Here is a 26,222-nt window from a genome sequence, read left to right on the forward strand (position 1 = left end):
GAATTTCCTTACATTTTATGTCAATGGACATCTAGCAATAATGGAGGATAAGTATGATTTTTTTAAACTATTTTTATAAGCATTTAATTAAAAGTAAGTGTTGATTAAATCGTGCTGAACTGTGTACATCACTGATTTGGAATGATCACTGATGGACAGAGAGAAATCTAACCCATCACCCGGAAAACAAGAGAATTGCTTGGTCATCACACGAAACACGGCCACAGAAAATTGTGCAGTAAGTTACAGGACTGGAGACAAAGCCTTGACCATCTCAAAACTACTTTCAGTATCACAGTGTCAGAGAGTTCATGATGAATAAAACAACATTTGTATCTTCTCATTCGCTGGGCTTGGCAGAGTGGAGCTGTTCTTCCACTGGAATGGTTTCGTGGAGTACAGCTAAGTTGATCATGGAAGAAAACATGAAAAGAAGAGTAAGTAAAACTATTTGTATGGGAACAGCTGAGTCAGGGCCTGAACCTCTGATTGATCACCTGAGGTGAGCCATGAGTCAGCCAGAGGAGCACAGGTGAAGGCAGTTCCTAGACCTATTTAAGAGCTGGCTACCAGTGGGGAAAGATTTCGTCTGGAGGACTATTCTGCTGGAGTTCTGTGAGTGAACCCAGGATAGGGGTAAGCCTTCTGTTTATTCTTTTTTGTTATCATAGTCTGCTTTGCCTCACTCTCTTGTTTATTTTGTGATTATAACATCCTAATATTCTTTGATTATATGCTATTCAAGGAAGTAATTTTGGTTTTTTTTCTGCAAGGTGTTTTGCTTGTATTGTGATGTTCTGTTGTTCTGAGTGTGTTGTGAGTGAGATGATGTTGGTTCTTCAAACACTGAAAAAAATCCTTTATTTATTATTTTTTCTTTATAAATACTGGGAAAGTTGTACAATTTACAAACAGCGTGAAGGGAAAAAAATAAGAAAAAAGAAAAAACACAAAAACATGGAGGGGGGGAAAACCAAATGGCTGTTGTATAATCTACAAAATAACCTTGCAAAAGCTTTAGCTACCTTGTTACCAAGCAATTGTCTTCACAACATTCTTGGACAAAACTATACATACCTTAATCCTACAGTCATTGTGAATCCATTTTCAATTAGCAGAAAGACTTTACACGCCTTTTTCATCTTCAGTACATTCTCCTTCACTGTTGTGCTGTCACAGAGCTGTTCATACAGTAAACAAAGCAACTCTTCGTCCATTAACAGGAACGATGCTTGTAAAAAATAGAAAGACTCCAGTTATTTCTGTAAGTAGTTGTTACAGCTGGAAAGATTATCATGGTGAAAATAGAAAAAGAAACAAACAGGGAAGGAATGCTCACCTGTATCTAAAGATCCAGGCTCACAGGAAAGACTCCACAGAGGAGGGATCCCCAGAAAGAGAGCCTTCCTAATGGTAGTCAGCCCTTCAATGGGGTCTACAGCTTCACCTGTGCTCCCAGGGCTGACTCAGTCATGTCCTGAGGTGGTCAATCAGTGGTTCAGGCCATGACTCAACACTCAACATTAACATTACCTGTAAATTTGTTCTTTGGATTATATTCATTTAAATGAAGTAATCATGTTGCTTCACAGCCTCTGCTAGCCATGCTCTCTTCTGCAGTCCATTAGCCTAAAAGCCAACAGCTGCATCTGTTTTGCAGTGGAATCAAGTAACAGATGTATTTCACAGGCCAGTGTTAAAAATTTCCCACACTTAAAAAAGTAAAGTGTATGATGTAACGCATAGGTGTCCCTGCTGCCTTGCAATGCAATGCTCAGTTCTGACAGCTCACAGCTTGGCCCTGACAGCACTCCTTCACAGCTCCCCCAGACCAGATGGTTCTGGTGAGCCCATTTGCCCTCTCAGTTTTTCCCATTTTGGAAGACATAAAATACCCGTTTACTTATCAACTGTAGGGCTGCAGGAAGTTAATGGTGAGCAGAAATCCTCTCCACTTCTTAGCTGCAGAAAAATAAACAACTTCTGAGCGTGCGTATGGCCAAGCAGCTTAGTATTCCTGGCTCATTTTCCCCTGGTCTGTGGCAACCCTGTGATGAATTATTTATTGCCTACAATCCAGGGTGGATTATGCACTCCTAGGAGCAGTTTGTCTTTGCACAAAGGGATCTGCCAGTATTGGTGTGGTGGTTGATTCCAGATGTCAGAGACTGTCTCATGCAAGTAGAAGTGGTGCCCGTTCCTCCTCTGCTGCCTCAGACTGGATTATTCAGTTCATTTTGGAGCAGCACTGTTGCACAAGGGAGATTTTTCAGACACTGACAAATAGCTACGTTGAAGTATAAATTCTGAAGCACAAGACATGAACCTATGGACCAACCTAAGAAGGCAAGACATCAGTTGTGACTTGAGAGGACACAGGCTTTGAGACCATCAAATAGAACAACACGGAAAGACTCAAGATGGAAAGAATGCACGGTGCTTTTAGTATATGAAATGAAATTACTGCTGAAAGTCCTTACGTGCACGGTATTTAAGTTTGATACCAGCATACAGTATGTTAGTTGCTGATATTTGGTCTAAGTCAGCTCCAGTTTGTCTTATTCAACCTGATATCAGCTAGGACAGAGCTGATATCCTTGAAAATGTCTGATATGATGCTATGTTTTGGCTTTGGAAGAAAAACAATGTCAATGACATGCTGATGTTTCTAATTACTGCTGAATAATGCTGTACAGAGCCAAGGACACTTCAGTTTCTCAGCTTCTCACACTGTTCTGTCAGTTAGGGACTGAGGGGCACAAGGAGCTGCCAAGGGACAGAACCAGGGCAGCTGTGACCTAAACTGGCCAAAGGGATATTTCATGTCATATGACATCATGCAAAAAAACTATAAAACTGAGGGGAGTTGGCCGGGGGAGGTATGGAGGAGGGGTGGAAGGGGGGCTGCCACTGCTTGGGAACTGGCTGGGCGTTGATTGGTGGGGGGTGAGAAATTGCTTTGTCCATCATTTGTTTTCTATATTCATACATGTATATATGTTATATTATCATTACAATTATTCTCCTTACAAATTGGCATTATTTGAAATGCTTACTTATTAATGCATAGAAATTGTGGCCCTGATTTCACTGATATATTAAAAATAAAAGACAGAATCTCATAGTAACTGAAGACCTCCATGCAAACTCCAATTAACAATACTTTACACAGTATATGCAAGCAACAGGACATCCAGCAAAGCCCTCCTAAAACTTGCTCTATGATCCATGAAACTACTATCCCCATTTTACTGATGTATAAACTGTAGTTGAGGGGAAAAGTTGAAGAGATTTGCTTAAGGACATATAAGCTTTCTGAGGGCCCAGTCTTTGAGAGCACCCAGCCCAATGGATACATTAATTAAAACATATACGGGCACGGTACTAAAATTTAATTCCAGGTCTTGTTGGAGCTGAGGGATATGTGAAGGGAAACAAATCACTCACATTTGCAGTTCCATCAGCAAGGGTTACTGGTGGGAGGCTGGGCAGGTGGGTGCTTTGCTCTGTTCTTCCTGCCTTTCAATCTTCTGTACATCCATCTATTCTGAAACGTACAAACAAGTATTACCCAATATAAGTCTGCAACAATGAATAATTTGACAGCCTACAAGTCTTGGAATATCTTGCAGTTTCATTTATCTTAGCAGATGGTACCACTTTCTCCCTCTTAGACAATCTGCTAGTATCTGCTATAATTTCTCCTGCCATGACTTGTTAATACAGGACTGGGAACAATGAGAGTAGGCAGTAAGATCAACCTATGTCACAGACAAAAAGAAGGACTTGCAAAAATATCAGAATGCTGTTAAATTGAATGTGATAAGGAAGAAGCAGCTTTAGTGAGCTTTTAAAAACCATCAGAAGAGAAACATGTGAGGGGGAAAAAAATAAGTTCTGCATAGGGTCTGCATAGCTGATCTTTATGGAGCAGTAGCTTGCCTTTTAATCTAGTCTTAAAAAACATAACTAAAGCAGATCCTTAATGTACTTCATTTGCAAGGCTGTTGACACTTGAAAAATCACTGTGGAAAATCTTCTGCTTGCTGGTAGGAATCTGTCATGGTTGCAGAGCCAGTTTTTTTTTTTGTTATCTTTACTGCCAGGTGCTGGCACATCAAAACTGACTCCTTCTGCTGGAAGCCCCATGTAGATACCATACACTCAATGCTTGGATGTGAGTCTGGTCAAGCACTGTGTCCTGACCAGCATGGCTGAAGTCACAGCAAACTTTATTCGCCAGCACTGGACATCATGCTAGCACATGTGGGTGCAGATGAGCTGGTGCAGTTGCATGTACTTGGCTACAGGGCACAGATAAAACTATCTGAGAATCTCTGCATGGCAGCTGATTGAGCAGGGATATAGCCTCGAGTTCTTAACGGATGATTTAGAAATTCCTTTGACTCTTTCATGTAACAAGTTTTGGCTTGGGTTTTGTTCCTCTCTCTTTCAGAGGAAATAATCCCTTTTGCTCTTAAGATAGATTTCTACACAAAGCTATAGGCTTAAGTTTGAGCAGAAAAAAAAATGTCTTGTGGAATAACAAAAGCAAAACTCGCCTTCAGAAATGAGTGTGGGAAGAGTGTGATGTGGAATGGACCTGTGTTAAGTAGAGATGTTGGCTCTGATGCCTTCAACGCATGATGCTCCCAGAAGCACAGACAAAGCAGTGTATATGACTGACCATGCTGAAGGAACTGCTTTGTACCTCTCTATGGTACAAAGATATATATGGAGATAAAAATGTGAGCTTAGAAAGCCAGAAAGAGTTTATTAATAGACTGTTTCCTGATGCCAGTAGCCTACTAGCTGTGAAGTAACAGAGAGGAGAGGACAAACTAGCTTTATTTGAGTCCAGGCACCCCAGTGCTTATTCCACACTATCTCCCGAGTGGAGATGTGCAACATGAACCACTTTCCTAGGACAGCTGCTTCTTGTTCTATCCAGATGCTTGCTTCTCCCATCTCCCCAGATGAATACCTCGTGATCCTCAGGGTCCACACTAAACTGGAAATCAGACCCACACATGTGAAACCTCCTGTCCATAAAAGCAGCTATGCAACACCAGCTGCCCACCAAGCTCCTGGTTTTTCTGGCCATGCAGAGACCTGGGAGGCCAGAAGACTCCCCAGCCATCCCTCTAATCCTGGGGCATGACCAAAAAGGAAGCTGGGAGAGGAATGACAGATTCAGAAAGTTTTGACAGAGAAAAGGTTGGCGGTGCAAGAGAGAAAAGGAAAGCCCTTTTCTACACATTTCATGCCTTCTCCAGTAACTCATCATCTGAGCGTTTCAGAAGTGCACCTCCCCTAAACAACAAGAAATCGTTCTGTTATTTTCAGAAGAGAGAAGGCCCTTTTTGTAGGTAAATAGACATCCCTCTCCCATTCCAATTACAGAGGCAACAAACATTACTAAAAACTTCCCAGTAGATGGCAGGGTTACCTTGCGACAAAGCTTAGTCTTAAGTTGAAAAGGCTGCTGGATGAAGGCTTTAGTACTTAAGTATATTTAATGCACAGAATGAACTAATTAATATCAGAGAAGGGTTAAACAAGTCCTGCAATGATTACTATAGTGTGAGCTAGGAAACGTGAACATTACATTTTAAGGTACTGAAAAATCTTGAATCTTAATGCGATCTTAAAAATGATCTTTGTTAAAAAGGAGCTTCTTTTAGATAACTGTTAAAACCACAAAACAGCTTATACAAGACAAAATCCACAGCATTTATTCTAGGTATTCACCAGATAATATGACTACTAAAAGTGTCTTTCAGGACCTAAAGCAGTTAGCTGGTGAGGGTTCATGTTTTTCCAAGCTTTGAGCAAAAGAAAGAAAAAGAATTCTGCATGGCTGAGAAATGGTGAATGCAGCAGATGAAGAGCTTCATCACTTGTAAGGAGTTCCCTCACAATCAACTGGAAGGAAAGTCAGATGTTCCCTGAAGAGCTCAAGAAACATTTAATTACCTGTCAGAAACTGAACTGTACAGCCCAGTGTAACTTAATAACAGGCAGCAAATGGATGAGGCTAGAGCATCTTTGGGAAGAGAGCTGTAGGTTTAAGAATCACAGAACCACCAAGGTTGGAAAAGACCTCTGAGATCATCCAGTCCAACAATCCACCTATCCCTTACACTTCCCACTAAACCATGTCCCTCAGTATATCTCAATGTTTCCTGCATACCTCTAGGGAAAGTGACTCCATCACATCCCTGGGCAGCCCATTCCACACTGATTACTCTCAGAGAAGTACTTCCTAACGCCCAGCGTGAATCTCCTGTGGCACAACTTGAGGCCGTTCCTTCTCATCTTCTCACTAGCTACATGAGAGAAAAGGGTGACTCCCAGCTCACTGCAGTTTCCCTTTGGGTAGTTGTAGAGAGCGGTAAGGTGGCACCCAGCCTTCTCTTCTCCACACTGAACAATCCCAGCTCCCTCAGCCGCTCCTCATAAGGCCTGTGCTCCAGACCCCTCACCAGCTTTGTTACCCTTCTCTGGACACACGTCAGGGCCTCAATGTCTTTCTTGTAGCACAGGGTTCAAAACTGAACGCAGTACTTCAGGTGGGGCCTCACCAGTGCTGAGTATATAGGGAAGATCACTTCCCTGCTCCTGCTGACAACACTATTTCTGATACAAAGCAGGATGCCATTGGTCTTCTTAGCCATTTCGGCACATTGCTGGCTCATGTTCAGTTGAGTGTCGACCAACACCCCCAGGTCCTCTATACAACTTTCAAGCCACTCTGCCCCAAGCCTGTAGTGTTGCCTTGGGTTGTTGTGGCCAAAGTGCAGGATTCAGCACTTGGTCTTGTTGAACTTCATCCCATTTGTCATGGTTTTATGATGGTTGGTTATCGATATTCCACACTGTAACATCATGTAGTGCACTGGGAGTTAAAGAGTTAATGCCCCAGGTCTGGGTACCTGTCATGGAAGAGAAGAACTACTACATTCCCCAGAGGACTGTTTGCTGTTCTGTTATCATTTCCGCTCACGGGGAACAGATAAAAGGCTTTCGTAGGTCATTTCCCCTCCCTCTTTCCTGGTTTCAGCAGCATGTGAGCTCTCCTCCCTTCTACTTATCCCAACCACGCATCTCACCTTAGTATCAGAGTAAGGCCTTCAGCTTTCAGACGCTACCTCTCATTATATCTGATTTATTAGCTTCAATTCTAATTGTATTGTATTATATTGTATTATAGGGTGTTATCTTGCATTCTGTTATCTTATTTAGTAAATTACTTTGTTTTTCCTCAGATTGTTGCCACTGTTATCTTTTGGGGCCCATCTCTCTTTTTCCTTTTATTCTCTCTTTTTCCTTTTATTTTCCCTTTTCCACAGTGTGGATCCACAGGTCCCCTCCACCCTGCTAGTCATGGAACTGGGCCAAACCAGCCCAAACACCGTACACCATTGGTCTCAGCCCAGGAATCCAGCCTGTCCAGCCTCTGCAGGGCCTCGCTACCCCCAGGCAGATCAACACTTCTGCCAGCTTGGTGTCATCTGCACACTTACTGAGTGTGCACTCCATGTCCTCATCCAGGTCATCAGTAGAGATACTGACAGAACAGGCCCCAGCACCGACCCCTGGGGAGCACCACTCGTGACCGGTCGCCAGCTGGATTTAATTCCATTCACCACCACTCTCTTGGCCTGGCTGTCCAGCCAGGTCTTTACCCAGCCAAGAGTGCACCTGTCCAAGGCACGGGCTGCCAGCTTCTGCAGGAGAATGCTTTTGGAGGCAGCGTCAAAAGCTTTGCTGAAACATAGGTAGACCACATCAACAGCCTTCCCCTCAACAGCTGCAGAGTGTTTCCATGGTGGTATAATGTCTGACAGTCAGTTCATGCAGTGAATGGTAAACATCGTTTTTTCAAAAGCTAATTAGAGGTGCAGATTTGTTTTTTATTGCCCTCTCTCAGCTTATTCAGCTTGAGAGCTTAGGAACAGCTGAGCTCATCAAAAGTGATGAGACAAATGATCATTGTTTCATGCAATAGTAACTTGTAGAAAGGAAAAGAATTGGAAAAGAAAAGGATTAAAAAGTGTGAGGCATCTGACATTATTATTAAGGTAACTGTTAACCAATTGCTTTAACCCCTATGCCTTGGGCTTATCCGGGGCCCCCAATAAATTGCCTGTCATCCTATATTGGTCTTTGAAAACAAAAGCTCTCTTAAGCATCAGCAGAGTACTGAGATCATTCCATCCCTAGGTCAGTGACTCTTGATTTCCAGCCTAGGGTTTCATCTCATCAGTGTCCTCTGAAGCAATGCCCTGCCTCTAGTTTTTAGTAACTAAATGGAAACATATAGGACACTGGGAGCACAGAAGGTGGGGGGTAGGAGGGCAAGGAGACACAGAAAATGGGAGGAACCAAAACTCTTTTGTCTATAATGTGGTCTCAGCTGCCCCAACTTACTCACAGCAAGGTCTTTTAAGCACAGCTAGGCTTTCTGCTGAACACATCATCAAGGCACCTGAGCAGTAACACCTTCAACACAAATACACACAGAGAACTGTTCGCATACAGTCTTCGTCAGATTCTCTTACAGTGCCCACATAATCCATGTTTTTGTTTTACCTGTGGACTGTGTCTACATCATAGCTCAGGAAGGAGCTTCCCTCAGAAATGAGTGATGAAAACGGATCACTGCAGACAAAGTCTGCCTTAGCAAGAATTCTTCCTCCTATGAGAAGTACTAAACCAAGTTATTTCTTGATCTTACAGGTTAAGACATAGGGAGGAATAAAATATAATTGGTCATTCCCGCCCTTACCTTTGTAGAAAAAGAAGGGCAAAACCAACAAAACTGGAAGGTAACAAATACAGAATGTCAGGAGAGAAACAGTTACCGCTGCCTGATCTTATGAGGTGCAAATAAAAGCCACCGTAAGACTAAAAGTTTGACAGCTGATCTTTTTTAACTTATTTTGAATTATTTCAGAAGGCTGAGAGGAGGGACAAGAACAAAACACAACCAGTGATTAAGCCTTAAAGCTCTGGGATGTGGTTCAGAGCAAAGTATTTCCAAAAGGTCTGGTAAAAAGTAAGCTCTCTCCTATCAGTTACCACAAGAAGCATCTCTGTGCACAGAGTTCACATGGAAAGGTGATGGCAGCAGAGGGGCCTCATTGGGGCCTCCTGTGACAAGAGATATGGTGCTGCCCTATGTAGGACAGGGGCCTCTCTCCTTCTCCTCCTGCTCCCAGTGCCCCTGCATGGCCAGAATGCCTGTGCTGCTCCCAGGTAAGCACTGGCAGTAGATGAGGGCATGCACTCGGCACTGATGCCAGTGCTTGGCTGGATTGTGGTTTTGAGCCTCACAAACATCCCAGAGACCATTTTGGGCAAGCCTTTTGATGAAATCCTTAGCCTCAGTGACATCGCAGATGTGTCCCTCTAGGCAACAGCGTCTCTTCTGCCAGATCCAGTTCCTAAGCCAGAGGGCAATGCCACAGGTATGGCCGTGGGAGATGGCTACCCACCTTCCTGGCTGGATTCTGGTGCTGTCCCAAAGGGAGACTGCCTGGATGTGCTCATAGGATGGGTTTTTCCAGCCTCCAGTGGCTCCCTGTATTAGATCCCAGCTGGCCAAAGTGCAAAAGCTGCTGATGATGGAGAGCTGTGGAAGTACAATATCCCAGTGTCTGTGGTGACATCAGGTATGCTACTATCTGGGTTGTGGTGCTTTGCATAGTGAGCCAGAGAGAAGAGCAAGCACCAGGACAAGCCAATACTGAATCATTTCCAGAGGTTTGCACACTCCCTGGTCAGACTGGGATTTCAGAGATGAAGTTGGCTTTCCTCTCCAAGGAGGGCCTTCAGTTAGTACTTCCTATACACAGAAGACATCAAACCAGTATATGTAGCCAGTAGGGTGCACAGTGAGTTCAGAAATCGCATCAACCTTGCAGTGTTTGAGGCACAAAGGACATACCAGGTGAATGTACCTAACACTAGCAGCATGGGCGGGATTGGACTTTTCAGAGCCAGGGGAAGACAGCCTGAACTGTGGAAGGGCCCTTTCCCACAGCAATCAGTTTACGGTCAGACACAGCCATGCACCATAGCTGCAGAAAGAGGTAGTTCTCCTTCAAAGTTCTCTTTCAAAGCTCAGCAGACTTCCTTGGGGCCACTATGTGTTGGCTGAGTGAGTGGGAGTTGGGGAGAGCAGAAAGGTAAAATGCATAGGAAGCACTGAATTGAAGGGAATTGCATGATATCAGCATGCACCACTGCTTTTAACCAGTGCGGTGGTTTAAGTCCTCACTGCCTACCTGCTATTGACCACAAAGACCAATAGGAGACTTTGCACTGTAGTCCACATCTGCCCTTCGAGCTACCCACAGAAGAGCTACAGTGACTGATGGGACAGGCATGGGGACCATGTGAAGAGTGAATGGTGATTTCCCAGGAAGGGGCACAGAGCAGTGATGGGCTCACAGCCGGATGTGGAAGGGAAAACAAAAAAAACAGCAAAACTGCTCTCCTTCTACTCCAGGTGGTGGTGGGTCCAGGTACAACAAGTCCAGCTTCCTTTAGTCAGCCTTCCCCCTGTTTTCTGAGCACTGCTGCTTTCTTCCTCCACTTTTTCTTATGTGGGCTTGAGACTTGCCTCAGTGTGCACCATGGTGCACCCTACATACACCCTGCCCACAGAGATGCAGTCCTAACCCAGGTTTTCCAGAAGTTCCAGTAAGCGCTCTGTGATCCGATTACTCTTTGGAGGAGCAGAGGAGCTTCCATTACTACTGCCCTGGAAGCAATCTGAAGAGGATATCAAGAGCGGGTGCCAGACAGGGCTGTAAGAGGATTACAAGCAGGTGGAAACAACGCAGCTTATCCCACTGGCTTAGATGCTCAGCCCTCCAAGGTCAGTGGGGTGGTACAGCAGAGGTACAGATGGGAGGACAGCAGTGGCGCACAGCTGGTCCCGGCTGGCTTCCTGCCGCTGGCTCCCGGGTAGTGACATCCACATCCAGGCAGTGACAACCAGTTCAAGCTACGGGCCAGCTTTACCCTCTCGCGTTACGGCACTCGGATACCTACGGAGCCAGCCGTCGGTCACCCGCAGCCTGGGACCTTCTCAGACTGGACTTCAGCCGGAGACAGGTGCCACACTCCCGTTAGGAATGCAGTCCTGTAGCCCCGAGCGGAACCCGCGCGCATCGTTCCGCTCTAGAGGAGTACCGAACAGGTTGCTCTTCCCCCGCCTTGCAGTCCTTCCTCCGCAGCCCTCCCCGGCAGCGATGCGCCGACAGCCACCCTCCGCGCCCCCAGCGGGCACCGGAGCCGCCCCCCGGCCCGGCCCCGAGCATGCTCAGTGCCGCCCTGACCTACTTTCCCCTGCCGGAGCCGGCGGAGGAGTGGCGGTGCGGAGGACGGCGCTGCGGCACGGCGCCCCGTGACCGCGGACTGCGGCAGCGCCGCGCTCCGCCCGCCGGCCCGCGCGGCGCGCCCCGGGCCCGGCATGGTGCTGCGCGGGGCGCGCTGAGGGGCACGGCGGCGGGCGCTGCCGCGGAGCGGCCGGCGGGCAGGTGAGCGGGAGCGGCGCTTCGGCGAGGGGGGCGGCTCGGCGGGCGGCGCCACCTGCACGGCCCTCTGCGCCTCGGCGAGGGGAGCCGCTGCGGTGCGGGCAGGCGGCCGCGGCGCTGGGGAAGGGAGCCGCCGCGGGGAGCGGGAGGTGCCGCGCTGGGAGCGCCGGACGGCCGCTCGGGAAGTAGTGCCGTATGGAGCGTGAAAGTTCAAGGGATGGATTCGCAGGGGGACCGGGGCTGTCGGAAGGACGCGCGGCTTTAGGCAGGAAGACCTGGGATTTCTGCCTTCCCGCTGCTCCCGGTGGGTCGATGCCCGCTCCGGGCAGGAGAAAGAAAGGGCGTTAGGAAATCCGCACGGGGACCTTTTTTACGGAGCTGGCCTTTTCAGAGAGCTGAAGTTGTGTTGCCTTACATTTAAAATAAAGGTGACCCCCTGCTTTTTCGCCATAATTACTTTTTCATTTCACAGCCTCATAAGATAGAATTCAGTTTCCAAAGTGCCCTGTAGAAACTGCAGCCTGGCAGAAGTAGCCAAAGTCGAGCAACAGCAGAAAAGCGGGCTTAGAGATCAGAGCGCAGCGCTGCTGAGCAGGCGATCGTCCGGTGCGTTTATCTGGGCGCCTGGTAGGAAAGCGTGCTTCCCAGCTGCCCTCTGAGAGCTGCTGGGAAGAGCAGTGAGGTTAGTTCACGGTGAGAAACACAGAGGAGTTTACAGGGAAAAGTGGAGCGGTTGAGATGTTTGGAGCCGATGCGTTATGGAACAGTTTCTCTCTTCGCTGCAGTAGGACAAAATCTGGCAGATCTCCTTTCAGTGGAGGAGATGTTTGCATGGCAGACTCTTTTCTCTGGCTTAGTGTGTTCAGTTAGCAGCAGCACCATTGGAGTACTTGTGCTGGTGCAGCAGGGATCCTTTTTTAGTAGAAAGGCTTCTAGTTCAGACTGCAGTATGCCAGCGTCCGTCAGTTAGAAGCACAATACAGGCAGCGTGAGTGCACACTGTATCTTTGCCACTTCTTCTGAAGAATTTGAAGCTGGAAGTCTGTACAGACAGCAGACAATCCACCAAGAAAAAGCTTGCTTTCCACTTCAATGTTTGGTATTAGTCCAGCACAAGCAAGTTTCCCTGAAAGCTTGTAGCTAACACAGATGTGTTAACATGTCACCAGAAGGCTGTGGTGTACAACCTAGCTCCTTAGTGCTCCCTGAGATATTTCTTCCTGTGGTTCTGATCCGCTGCCTGGCCTTGGAGCTGTGCACCTTTGCAAAGCCCTCTGCTTAGCCTTAATTCTGTTATGTAGTTGTGCTGACTAAAGCGTTGGCATTCTTCATCCACGTACAGACCCACTTCAGAAGCAGCATTTCCAAGATAGTGGGTGTGCTTTTATTTTTTTCCCCAGTTACTATGATTAAAATAAGTCATAACAGCATTTTAGAGCATCGGATCTTCTGTCTACGAGGAAAGAGGCAGGAGGCAGACAAAACTTGTCTGTGTTTGTATAGGTGCAGGACAGAGCAATTTTAAGAGGCATTGTGATTTTTACTTAGCTAACACAACATTAGACAGAGGACTGTCTCACTTCAGAGTCATTAACAGGAGCAGTGCTTGTCAGAAATCAGGAGCTCTGTACAGGCACACAGTTCTCCTACTTTGGAAAGAGACCACAACACGTGGAGGGATTACATTAAGAACAGCCCTTCTCGGCAGGCTTAACATTTAATTAACATATTCTGCCACTCTTGCATGGTTTGCAGCCACAAATGATTTCTGCTGATGTTTTCAAGTCGCACGGGGACAGGGCATCTGTACTGCATTGCAACCACACTGCTGTGCGTGCAGTCCCCCCCCCCACACACGATGTATGGCACACACATACCAGCACTGCTGCATTTTGATCAGTAGGTTCTGCTGTGGCTGGTGGCAGTGGTGTGATGTGGTACAGCAGCTCGTTCTGGAAGGGTTACATTTATAAACTCATTTCGGAATGATGTTGCTACAGTTAGTACATTATCTGATTGTGATCAACTTAACAAAAGATGCTTAGAAATTTGTTATTTTGATGTTACATTTTTTTAGCCCAGAGCAGATAAAAAAGCACAGAAGTTATGGAGGTCCTTCAGTAAACTCTTGATGAATTCTACCTAGATTAATTCACAGCAATGGCCACATGAAGGAGTGGCCACACACTAGGAGAGGGTTGTATTGAATCACAGAAACACCAAGGTTGGAAAGGACCTTGAAGATCATCCAGTCCAACCATCCACCTATCACCAATAGTTCTCACTAGACCATGTCCCTCACCACAAAATCCAGCCCTTCCTTGAACACCTCCAGACTCGATGACTCCACCACCTCCCTGGGCAGCCCATTCCAGTGCCTGACCACTCTTTCAGAGCAGTAGTATTTCCTAATGTCCAGCCTGAATCTCCCCTGGCGCAGCTTGAAGCCATTCCCTCTAGTCTTAAATTGATCACATTGGTGTACAAGCAAGGCTCAAGTTTCTGTCTGGTGTGAGGCAAACTCCTTTGAATATCACTCGCTGTTCCTTTCTGATACTTGTAGAGGAAATAGGCAGAGCACTTTTAATCTGAAGTGATCCTTTTCTGTTGCACTCAGCTATGACTGGCTAGATTCCCCCTTTACAAGTTTAGCCTGTCTTAATCACAGCATCCACCTGTAACCTCTTTGCACTGAATCCCAGAAGCCAATACATGCGTAAGCCAGTCATTAAAAATGGGTAAATATATGTGTCTTGCAGTTCTATGACGACACAGATGAGTTAGTCATACTCTACACTGTTTTCTTCCTATTTTTCATTCTGCTTTATAAATGGGAGCCTTCTGTTAAAATACTGTTTCTAATGAAAACTGTATGCAGTGAAGTGAAAACACTTGAAGCACATACAAAATGTAGAATTTAAGAAGTAGAGAAGTCTTGAGCCTTGCAAAGGGCTACATTCCCTACATTTAGACTTTTTATTCATCATTTGGAAAAAGAAAACACGCAGACGTATCTAAAGGATGGTCAGTTTTGCCAGTTGAAGAGAAAGCAAACGGAAATGAATTGGACCCCATTCCACATTGCTGTGTTCCTAGCACTCAGAATAGATAAGCCATCCCAAGAGCACATGAGATCTGTTGTTTTAGCTGACATTGGTTACTTAAGCTGTTAGTAGAATAATACCTGCAATGTGCTGGTATAAATAGAAGGTAAGAGGTGAGTAAAGAAAAGGGAAGATAACCCAAAACTTGGTGAGGGCAGGTAGCGTGCAGATGCGTGTGGAAGTGTGGGACAGATCTCTGCATCTTTTTGTTCCTTCTTTCTCAACAAAGGGAACTTCTAGGCATTGAACCATCTGCGTTTATTGCCAACAGTAAAACAGCAGCTATGCTGAAAGCTTGCAGGGAGTTGAGCCTTTTAAAGCTGTACAGGTGTTTCTGGAATAATAGCTTTGTATACAAAACAAGGTTGAGTAGGAATTATACAGCCTACAGATAAATACAAATGCTAAGTAAATCTAAATCATCATCATGAAAGAGGCATTTACTTGGAAAATCCTGACAAGAGCTCATACCTAATCAAATGTGAGCTGGGCTTTAAAAAGTCTCTGCTACTGATAGCATTCTATCTGCTCTAGGATCCAGGTAGCCCACAGCTCAGTAGAAAGACATTTCCATCGCAGTACTTGTGCTGATTTAAAAACAGCAAGCTTCTCCACTAAATACAAAACATTGTCTTTACTGCAGTCATTAAAATACCTCCAAGAGAAAACAATTGAATTGCTCATTCCGTATAAAAATGTGCACATGTACTACATGTTACCTAATGAAAAGTTAAATGTCCAAGTTGCCTCAACAGTTGTGTTTTGTTTTAATTTGGCGTATTTCTTAACAAAAAAAAGATTTGATCCTGGGATTACAGAAACTGCAACATCAGAAGGGAACTTTTCAGAGGTTTGGCATTCTTGAGGTACTTTTAAATAATCTCTCAGTAATTACCTAACAGTGGACTCTGTCTGTTCACTTTTAGGTTAATGGATTAAGGTCTTTGAGCATTTGTTGGAGCGAGGGGAACAGCCACCAGATCACTTAAAAACATGGCCAAATCAATGGAACCATTCAAGTGTTTAGAGTGAGGAGGGTTTAAATTCTCCAGGATTTCATATGCTGGCTAGTTTTGCAATACCGAGGCATGAAGTAGAACAAAGAGGAACGATAATGAGGAGAGCTTTACGGTAAAAATACTTACTTGCAATAAGACTTCTAAAATATTTACAGGCTTGTAAAGGCATAATCTGGAGGATATTTTTACCATCACTGAATATAATGACGTATCCTTCCTTCCCTGCCCCAAGAGTCTGGATTTGCCTTGTAGGAAATGTTTGTAGGATATTTTTTATCACAAATATAGAACATGGGGTAACCACATCGCTTATTGCTTTCTTGCAATTAATTAATTGTATTAATTGTATGGTGCGTGATCTGTGGGAAACTACTGAGCACTCAGGCTTCCACAGCCCTGAAATAAATAAGCAGCGTCTCTCCTGAGTGTGTGATGATTGACTTATTGCACGCCAGGCAATGAATGCACTTTTCAGACAACAACATGAGTAAGGTGTGATTGTGAAACGAGAGGTGTGTCTCTCTGGTAGGAGAGGGCTTATACAAGTCTGGTAAAGACACGATCACACTTGGTTGAATGTCTGATCATAGAATCTGTAAATTCTGTCTGAAAATCCGCAGGTGATGTGTTTATGTTGACTGACAATGGAGTCGCAAACATCAAATGTTCATTTTTTTCAGCAATCTTGAAACCCATTCTCAAATTCCTGTATCAAAACACAGTGCAAGATGCACATTTATTGCTGTTCACAGGACTGTGTTTAGCCAAGGTATTAAAAATGCATACAATTATTTGCCATCACTTGAGTCAGCTGTGCACACTGCCCCACTGTGGGCTTTGACTGACCTCCTAGTTTAAAATTTCTACACAGACAGCCATCATTTCTGTTGTAGCAGCTTGTGTCCCTTGTTTGTGATCTGTGCTCCTGTGAGAGGAGCCTGGGTCTGTGTCCCTCATACCCTCACATCGCGTGCCTGAAGGCAGCAAGTGTGTGTCACCAAGCGGCATTGACAGTAGGGCCAGGCAGCATCACACAGCCTTGACAAGAAGTTTCTGAAAGCTTCCCAGGCAGCTGCATGTAGCCAAAGAGACTAAAACACACCTAGCTGGGAATTGCTGCCCAGCTGGAAGCTGCAGTCTAGATGGGCAGAAGGAAGCTCTTCAACCTACAAATGCTGCCAGCGTGTCACCTATTTGACACAGTAGCCAGGAAAGTGGAAGACAGTGAAGTTAGGAAGGATTGAAATCCTCCCCAAAAGAACGAAAAACAGCTTTTTGAGAAGCAAGCTGCAGTATTTTATTGACTAGCACATGACTAGAGATACAAGTCGGGAAGTTGCTGCAAGATGTATATGAGTTGTATTTCTCTTCATCTGCTATCTGGACCCTAATAGCTTAATCTTTTCATTAGGTAGTTTTCACTCTCCTAGTTCACTGGCAATGAACTTTCCAGCTTGTGTGTTATTATGATGAAACAGTGTTCCTTCATTTGCATTCCTGTTCCAGTGACACCTGTTGGCTTTTACTGTTGCCCACTTTGAAAAGGCATTGCCCATGGCAACTAAGAGATGGATTGGTCTGAAGAGGAAATGTAATATGTAGTTTAAAAAAAAATTAGCATTAATTTTGTTTTGTAGCATCATTCTTGATTGTTATTTATAAACTGAAAATCATTTCATTTTCTTGGTCACTAAGCAAGACAGCATTGAGATGTTAAAGTTGTAGGTCTATAATTTATGCATTGGAACTGACTTCTTGTGCTTCACTTCTGAATTGAATAACCTCACAGTTAATAGGATTATACATTATTCCAAGTACAAGAACAGGCAAGTCTTACAGGAGCATGCAAGCCAGGAAAAGGTATGCATCACTGACTTACGTTCTTTTGTGCTGTCATGTCATTCTGCACAAATGCAGTGCTTTAAAATGTAGCACTTCACTCACAGTACTTTTCCTTTGCAGCAGTAATACTGGGAAGCAAAGTCATCTGTGATGTGAAAAAGTAAACGGTCAGTCAGAACATTTCTCTGAGTCATTTGTGTTTCCAGCCAGTCTGCTGCAAGTGTCTTCTATTAAGACCATCAGTGGCTTTGGGCAGAGAAGTTCTAGTCTCAGTTTTGGTCCATTTCACAGTCAGCACTGATACCATCAGCCTGCGGCTGTGCTTGCTCTCAAGCCTATTCCAGGCAACTTCTCTAGATAAAAAGGCAGAGATAGCACCACAGAGACAGCTGTCCTGTCACTTAGAAGAAAAGCCTATTGCAGTTCCCTCACATAGCTCATCTTGTGCTGTTTTTGAGCAATACCCTGTATTACGATGTCCCCCTTCACAAGCATCCTGTGTTACTCTCAGTCTTAAGGAGTTCTTGCAGGAGTCTTTAGTCTAGCCAGTCTAGCTGTTCTCTGACCAAGAGTGAAATTAAAAGGTTATGAATTTGGCAGCCTTCATAGTTTTCATTATGGGCCACAGTTCAGTAAAACCTGTCACGGCCAAGAACCAGAGCAATTAGCACTGTGCCCACTTCTCCCATACCCTGGATTCTCATGTGTCTTCACTAGAAGTGGGCTGACATCACTAGCAGTCCTGTTTCAGTGCCCTGAGCCTGCCTTTTAGTTGTGCAATTGAATCAAAGCCCATTGCATCCCTTATGTTTAAGAAAGCAGTGACTCCCAGAGTTGCTTTCCTTAACATCCTCAGCTGCTGCTGCGCGTCAGGCAAAAGCAGGATGGAAACTCTCAGGACATCTCCCTTTGCACCACAGTCTGGTGTCAGCACATTTTCTACTGTTTCCAATTCTCCTTCCTGCTTTCCAAACCTGACTACAACGTTTTTGGTCCTGCACAGCAGCTTAGCAGAGGGTCCAGGATGGATAGCTACCCAAGTGGCTACCCTTTAACTTTCTCTTATTAGGTGGAGCTGAGAAAACCTTTGGTTTCTTCCATATTTTTTTTTTTGTTATCCACTAACAGTGCGTAGGATGCACACCAAAGAAAAGATCTCCTATTCTTCGTTGCCTAGGAACATTTGTCTAAACTAGCATCTTAAAACACTTCTTCAGAGAGATTTCTCTCTGATTCTTCGGATAAAACCAGATGACCATCAATAGGCCTTCCCTGGATGGCACATGAAAGCAGCAGCCACCACTCCCGAACATTCTGTGTTAAGATTCCTGCTTGATTATTGCTCATAGCAGCCATCAAACTGTATTTATTTCAAGCAGATATGCACCTGTGAAAGCATTTAGCGCTTTCATAGCATTCTGCATTCCAGGAACGTACATGAGAAAGTACATTCCCAAGAGTAACACAAGTAGATGTCAATTATTTTGTCTCTGTATCTTAACTTTTACTGCATCTATGTGTGATTCACTTGCGTTGTGCCAGAAGGAGGGAGCAGCTGTTATTTTCAGACAAGTAAACAGCCCCTTTGACCATGCTAAGCAGTCAGATTTGTTACCACTACACAAAGGTGCAGATTTTGCTTTCATGTGCTCTGTGTTAAGCACAGGTAAACACACAGAATAGGTATCCTCACACCATTTCTGCCACCACACACTTTCCAAAACATCCATCCGTAGCAGCCCAGCACAGCAGGGACTCACTGGGCCACCAAAGCCACCAACCAAACTGAGCTTCCCAATAGATTGAGGGTCCTGTTCACCTGCTGTTTGATGTTTCATTTCTGTCTAGGATTCAAATTATTTTCTGTACCAAACAACAGTTTGGATTGCTATAGATTTTTCTGCCATCAGAAAATCTGCTCAAATACAACAAGAACAGGCTGCAGTCAGTAATTAGCAATAAACGCTTGAGCAGTTTATGTTGTTCCTTTGCCCTTCCCATTGTCTTGTACCAGCCAGTCTTTGTTCCTCCTTCCCTTGCCAGGAAGTGTGACATGTCTTTTGGCTTTTCTCTATGGTGCAATGCAGATCTATAACACTGTACACAAGCATTTTATAGACTGAATCTGTGTAGCCATAGAGAATGGCTGTCTCCAAGGTTGATGGAGTAGTAGAAATTAGATGTAAATAGTTGTTGAAGTGAATAAGCAGATTTGAAGGACTTTTTCCAAGGCAGAGATTTAGACACACTGTGCCTATCTATAGAGAATGTCTAGAATTTAGACTTTTCACAGTTTGCACAGAGGGAAATGGATTTCTGAAGTGATTGTTCATGTGGTTTTACATGGACAGAACAAATGAGATTTGCATGTTAATTTAAGGTTAAAAATAATTCTGCCTCATCAAGGCAGGTATTTCCACGTTCAGTATTTAGGAAAACTGAGAGAAAATGAGGGCAGAATTAAAGCAATGACAGCCATCCATACCATTCATGCAGCTTCTCAGAAGAAAAAAAACAAAACACAAACATAGCTTTTTGTTTCCAGTAATGATCCATCCCACAGATTAGAGAAAACTAATCTGCTCTTTTAGTAACAGCTGTATCCATTTGTACAAAATCAACTTCATTGCATTACAGAGAATAGGGAATGGAGAAGAAAACAGCCTAAGACAAATTGAACCAGTGAAAGACAGTAATGTTGTTTTCTTTCTGAGTAAAGAAGAGGCTTTTATTTTAGTTTTCCTTGTTTATGTGTAATTTGCCTAACTTTGTCAGCAGTCATTTCTCCATGCTAAAGCAGATGAGGTACCATGACATCGAACGAATCTTCAGTACAATGTAAACAGTTTTGCAAGTGAAATGTTCGCTTAGAGCACGTTTGTTGGATACTAACTGTGACCTATGTTTAGATTGCAGATAGATTGCTCCAACTAATAGTCACAGAATGGCCAGGGTTGGAAGGGACCTCAAGGATGATGAATCTCCAACCCCCTGCCACATGCAGGGCCACCAACCTCCTCACTTAATACCAGCCCAGGCTGCCCAGGGCCCCATCCAGCCTGGCCTTGAACACCTCCAGGGATGGACGGGGCATCTACAGCTTCTCTGGGCAGCTGTTCCAGCACCTCACTCACTCTGAGTAAAATTTTGAGAGGTGCTTATCTTGAGGTCAACGTTGTGCCATCAGTCAGTGGCAAATGCCCATTGTGTTCTCTGGGAGCATAATAAGGCCAGTAGAGAGCACATTTGTAACTCCCTCTCCTCTGTCTACAAACTGAAGTCATTGTTAAATAAAGGGCTCATTGTAGATGGTTAGTTGAGGAAAAATATTATTGTGAGAGCATGCAAAAACTGATCGAGCAAAATACTTAAGGCCACATAAGGAATAGAAAAGTCCCAGCTTCATTGGTACCTCAAGGCAACCTTGCCCATAAGCATGTCACTAGCAAATATTTTTCTTTCCAAATGTGCTCTAAAAATGACTTTATGAACTACTAAATACCCTCTTTTACATATCTCCTCCATGTTACATTTTATCTCAGAAAATCTGGAAAAAAAAAAAAGGGAATGGTTTTAGATGTTCTGTTGTATACTCTACTGTATTCAGACAAAACTGAATGCTAAGGGCTCTAGCAGCAGCTCCAAAAACCCCTTCCTGGAGTGGTTCTTCCTTCTGACACGTTCCACATTTCAACTAAGACTGTGCATGACAGAGCTGCAGCACTGAACTGGTAGTGACAGCTCTAATGTGCTGTACCTTTGTTCCCCTGTTGATTTTGCAGATGTAAAAAAAAGAAAAAAAAATCTGTAGAACTTTTGGAATAAAATTGTAGCTGCTGCTGTAGCTAAATTGCTGCTAAGTGTCTAGGTGATAAAAGCTTTCTCCTACGCCTGCTGCTCTGAACAACAGGAAAATGTATGCATCTTTTTCCAGTAAGAAAAAGGCCTGATAACATTAGCATTTAGACAAGACATTGAGCTGATGATTGTGAAATGCATTAATGGATGTGTCACTGTTTTAAAGGAGCACATCTAATGGATTGTTTATACGGGCCATCTCATTATACTTATTTTTTTTAGGATATTAAAAAAAAAAATTGCATGGATCAAAATAAGGCTCTCTTGTGACCTCCTCACCTCAAGGGCCTACATTGTACAGAACCAACTCCAGTTTCCAGCCAGCTGCGTATAGCACTGAAGGAAAATGAACATACTGAGCAGGCACCACTCTTCGTGCTTTCTGCCTACCATACGCCTTGTCATCTTACTAGCAGCTCTGACAACTGCTGAGGATGTGACTAATAGCACTTTCAACCGCACTGGCACAAACACAGGATCTGTGCCTGTGGTCATCTCCCACATCGACCACATCATAGTCAAGGAGGGGTGTAGCGCCTTGATTGACTGCAGTGTCCAAGGTAGCCCTAGTCCACGTTACAGATGGTACAATTCCAACGGCCGCCTGCTTCAAGAGGAAGAGAATAAAGGTAAGGTTTTTAATATTATTAGCAATGTAGCCTGTCTTGAGACACTTCTGATTTCAGCAAGTTAACTAAAAATTAACCTTAATTTAATAACTGCACACTGGTATTTTCCTGCAGGAAAATATACAAATCGTATCAGCTATTGTATGGGAACAGCTGAGTCACGGCCTGAACCTCCGATTGATCACCTGAGGCAAGCCATGAGTCAGCCAGAGGAGCACAGGTGAAGGCAATTCAGCTGTGCTGCCTCCTAGCCCTATTTAAGAGCTGGCTACCGGGGGGGGGGAAGGATCTCTTCTGGAGATCTGCTGGTGTTTTGTGAGTGAGCCCAGAATAGGGGCAAGTCTTCTATTTATTCTCTTTTGGTATCATAGTCTGTTTTGCCTAACTCTCTTGTTTATTTTGTGATTGTAACATCCTAATATTCTTTGATTATACAGCTATAAATGTTGTGTACATCTCAGAAGAAAATTTTTTTGTTGTGTGTTATTTATAGCAAACCGTAGCAAGAAGCTGAAATGCTTATATTGTAGGCAGGCTTCTTTTCAGTGGAAGACTTCAGGTTTGATCCTATTATTCATTCTCTTGTCTTTGTTCTTCTCTGACACCATGGAAGACAGAAAAGCTATTTTCCAACTCAAGGAAAGATTTTCGTGGCGTATGGGAAGAGTTCATTGGCACAGTTTCAAAGAAAGTAACTTCTTGCTTGCTCTCCCCATCTTTATGTACCTCGACATGTGTGAGAAACAGGAGTTGCTCTGAATAACCAATGAAAAAGTCTATGTAGGGCATGTTATAGTTGGTGTTACAGCTGGAAAGATAATTGTGGTGAAAATGGGGAAAAAAAACAAACAGGGAAGGAATCCTCTAGTGCTTTTAGTGGCAATGGTGATGAGGAGACAGTTGGACTAGATGATTTTACATGTTGTTTCCAACCTTGTGATTCTATGATTCTATGCTCACCTGAATCCAAAGATCCAGATTCTCAGGAAGGACTCCACAGAGGAGGGATCCCCAGAAAGAGACCCTTCCCCAGTGGCAGTCAGCCCTTAAACGGGGTCTACAGCTTCACCTGTGCTCCCAGGGCTGACTCAGGTGATCAATCAGTGGTTCAGGCCATGGTTCAACAGTTCCCACAGCGGGCAGTGGTTAGATGGACAAGCCAAGTCTGAGCTATTCTGGCTGCACTAGGACTGCTGTATTTGCCAGGGACCTTCATTTCACATGAGCTTGTTGTCCTTAGGTCAAAGGAAGGTTTGGTGGAGAATTGTACTTTTAGGGAGCATTTAGTGGGGGGGAGATGGAAGGTGTTTTGTTCCTTTTGTTCCTGTAATGCTTCTATACTGACTGCTTTGTTCACAGCACGATGAAATAAACTCTTAATAATTGATAATAATTGCAGGACAGCTTGTCTAAATAACAGCTGAACTGAGGGACAACTCTATGGAGTTACGGAATTATGGAAATGATTGACCCAACTATAAGTGCTACAACAGCATATATATATATATATATATATTTTTTTTTTTTTTGTTTTTTTTATAGAGCTGGAGAAAGAAGCTGCTTGACTTAGTTAAGCCGATGTAATATGTGCATGGTCATAGGACCACATAGAGAGTTTTGCTAGGGCTTACTAATAGAAGCTTTCCTGTTTAGCTAGGCATCTAACTTTTGATCTTAGTGTAGCTGACAGAGAGGTAGCTGCTAACACAAGCATTCAGGTAGATAAGCAAAAACTTTGAGCAAATCAATGAAAATGCAAATATGGCGTAAGAAAATGTAACTTCATCTTTTACTTTCAGCACTGCACTTCTTTAAGAATACGGTTCACGTAAGAAACGTTCCCTAGCACAAGATCCATATGTGTGGTTAGGCTGAAAAAGGTGTTCAGCTGTTATAAAAAAATATAGCTATGACACCTTATCTACTTATTGTTTTCACATGTGGCTTACATTGTCTGCCAGGGTCTTTGAATCACAGTTCAGTGCTGTTATCTCATTTGTAGTAGTTGGAGCCAGAACACATCAGCAAGATGTCTTGTCAGTTTACAGTGAACGAAGACCTACTTTGCCAACACTGCAATTCAAAGAAATGCCCAGCAGCCAGTACTGTACATCTTAACCCAGAACTGGAAAAGGAAGTGTTACAGATGTTGACACATCCACTGTAAAACAGTTTTACTCAAAACTTCTCCATCTTCAAGTGATTGGAGTGATTTCTTCTATGTGAAGTTCTGGTTTAAAATCTAATATTTTATTTATTCTATGTGTGTTTAATTAGGAAAAAAAACCAACACAACAGTGATAAAAGCCCATACCTGCTATGTATTAAAAATGGTTTTTTTGGACTGTTGAGTTTAGAAATTGCCCTAAGTAAGTTATGTGTTCTCCTTTCCAGCAGGAAAATGGTGGTTTCTTGACAATGGGCTCCTAAACATTACCAGCGTGTCTTTTGAAGACAGAGGTAAATACACGTGTGTTGCATCTAATATGCACGGCAGTGTTAACAATACTGTGACTCTGAGGGTCATCTTTACTTCTGGAGATATGGGTATCTACTACATGATTGTCTGCCTTGTAGCTTTCACCATTGTTATGATACTGAACATTACGCGGCTGTGCATGATGAGCAGTCACCTGAAGAAAACGGAGAAAGCAATCAACGAATTCTTCAGAACAGAAGGAGCAGAGAAACTCCAGAAAGCCTTTGAGATTGCAAAACGTATCCCAATTATCACTTCAGCCAAAACGCTCGAGCTTGCCAAAGTAACACAGTTCAAGACCATGGAATTTGCTCGCTATATCGAAGAGCTTGCTCGGAGTGTGCCTTTGCCACCTCTCATCATGAACTGCAGGACTATAATGGAAGAAATTATGGAGGTTGTCGGTCTGGAGGAGCAAGGACAGAATTTTGTACGGCAGACAGCAGAAGGCCAGGAAACCGCTGAAACAGACGAGCTCTACACGATCCCGAATGCTTTGAAGCGCAGTGACTCTCCCACAGCTGACTCTGATGCATCTTCACTGCATGAGCCACCGCAACAGATTGCAATAAAAGTGTCGGTTCACCCGCTGTCCAAAAAGGACTGCATGGACGGTCAGTCACAGGAAAGCGTGCAGTTGGACACCAAGGAAGAAGACCTTCCTCAAACACCAGCACTTCCAGCAGAGCCCGCTCCTGAGCCTTCTGCCGAACTGAGTTCTGATGACACAGCATTGGCAAATGACACGTGTGTTATATATGAAAGCCATGTATGATAGTTACTCCTGAATCTATGCATAGCAGGAAAATCAGGTGGAGCTCTTTTAAAAATACATATTGTACTTGCCGCTAAGCCTTACCAGGAGACTATCATAGCAAAGCATGTATGTGGATTATTGGCACTTTCTTCTCAGTTTGACTTTAATTTATCATGATGTATAGCAGAGTAATTGCTAATACATTAATACTATTTGCTCTTTTGGATTAGGAGTATTTCCAAGAAACATTTACCTCAGCGTTTTCTAGGCTGGAGTCACCTGTAGTGGCCACCTGGAAGTCACTGGTAGTATTTGATGTAGGACATCGAACTTACTGAACACAAAACAGGTTTTCATTTTCTTCCTTCACAGTCATTATTTTCCATTATTTTGCAAATACTGTCTGGTGAATTTGAATTATTGCCCAAGAGGCAGCGCTCCCATAGCCAAATAAAGTCCTAATAGATTACTTTTACAAAGCCTGTTTGCCGAGCTGCATTGTGATTGAAAAGGCCATTAAAGAAAGTTAAAATGTTTGCATTTCATCTGGGACCAGCCTGCTTAGGCACAAGGGAAGTAGTTTTCCCTTTTCCACTGAATGAAGATGCCAGTGAGTGGGTAGGCGGTTTTTTTGTTTTGGTTTTTTTTTTTCTTGTCAAGAACCAACTTTAAGGTGTATTTTAAAGATAGGAAAGCCCTTAAGCATCTTAAGAAAATTTGCAGTCAGAACCCTGCAGGATTTTTCTTGCATTTGTTTGTCTGTCTCCAACTTCGCCTGAAGTTTGTAAGGAGGACAGTTGCAAACATACAGGATGTCTTGCTTTGTAGTAATTTGAAGGCACGCAGCTGCATTAATAATCCTGCAAACTCCAGTAATCAGATGATAAGGGTGAAATGCAGAAGGCACCTGTACTCGGATTCTCAATTTTGTGCGGATTTTTATTCTGGAGATCGAGTCTAAATTTATCTGTGAGCGTAAGTTGGA

At 43.9% G+C, this 26,222-nt stretch overlaps 1 protein-coding gene across 2 annotated transcripts; it reads left to right on the plus strand.

Moving 5' to 3' along the window:
• The first annotated feature begins 11,511 nt into the window (after window positions 1-11,511).
• Window positions 11,512-25,716, plus strand: MFAP3L (microfibril associated protein 3 like). 2 transcript variants are annotated; one of them, XM_042871256.1, is made up of 3 exons: window positions 11,512-11,552; window positions 21,595-22,001; window positions 24,396-25,716. In XM_042871256.1, exons 2-3 carry the CDS (start codon window positions 21,719-21,721, stop codon window positions 25,253-25,255), a joined length of 1,143 nt encoding a protein of 380 aa, XP_042727190.1. In that variant the 5' UTR covers window positions 11,512-11,552; window positions 21,595-21,718; the 3' UTR covers window positions 25,256-25,716. The 2 variants fall into 2 exon arrangements, with proteins under 2 accessions (XP_042727190.1, XP_042727191.1); XM_042871257.1 differs by lacking the exons at window positions 11,512-11,552; window positions 21,595-22,001 and adding an exon at window positions 22,299-22,316.
• Window positions 25,717-26,222: the final 506 nt, after the last annotated feature.

The sequence above is a fragment of the Lagopus leucura genome, unplaced genomic scaffold (assembly GCF_019238085.1).
Source record: "Lagopus leucura isolate 7727_CA_CO unplaced genomic scaffold, USGS_WTPT01 Super-Scaffold_100004, whole genome shotgun sequence".
Classification (NCBI taxonomy): domain Eukaryota; kingdom Metazoa; phylum Chordata; class Aves; order Galliformes; family Phasianidae; genus Lagopus; species Lagopus leucura.

What these genes read in the sequence shown, in the direction of transcription:
- MFAP3L (XM_042871256.1), top strand. Translation starts at nt 21,719, where the DNA reads ATGAACATACTGAGCAGGCACCACTCTTCGTGCTTTCTGCCTACCATA. An exon ending in TCAAGAGGAAGAGAATAAAG is followed by an intron (nt 22,002 to 24,395) that starts GTAAGGTTTTTA and finishes TCTCCTTTCCAG; the next exon opens with CAGGAAAATGGTGGTTTCTT.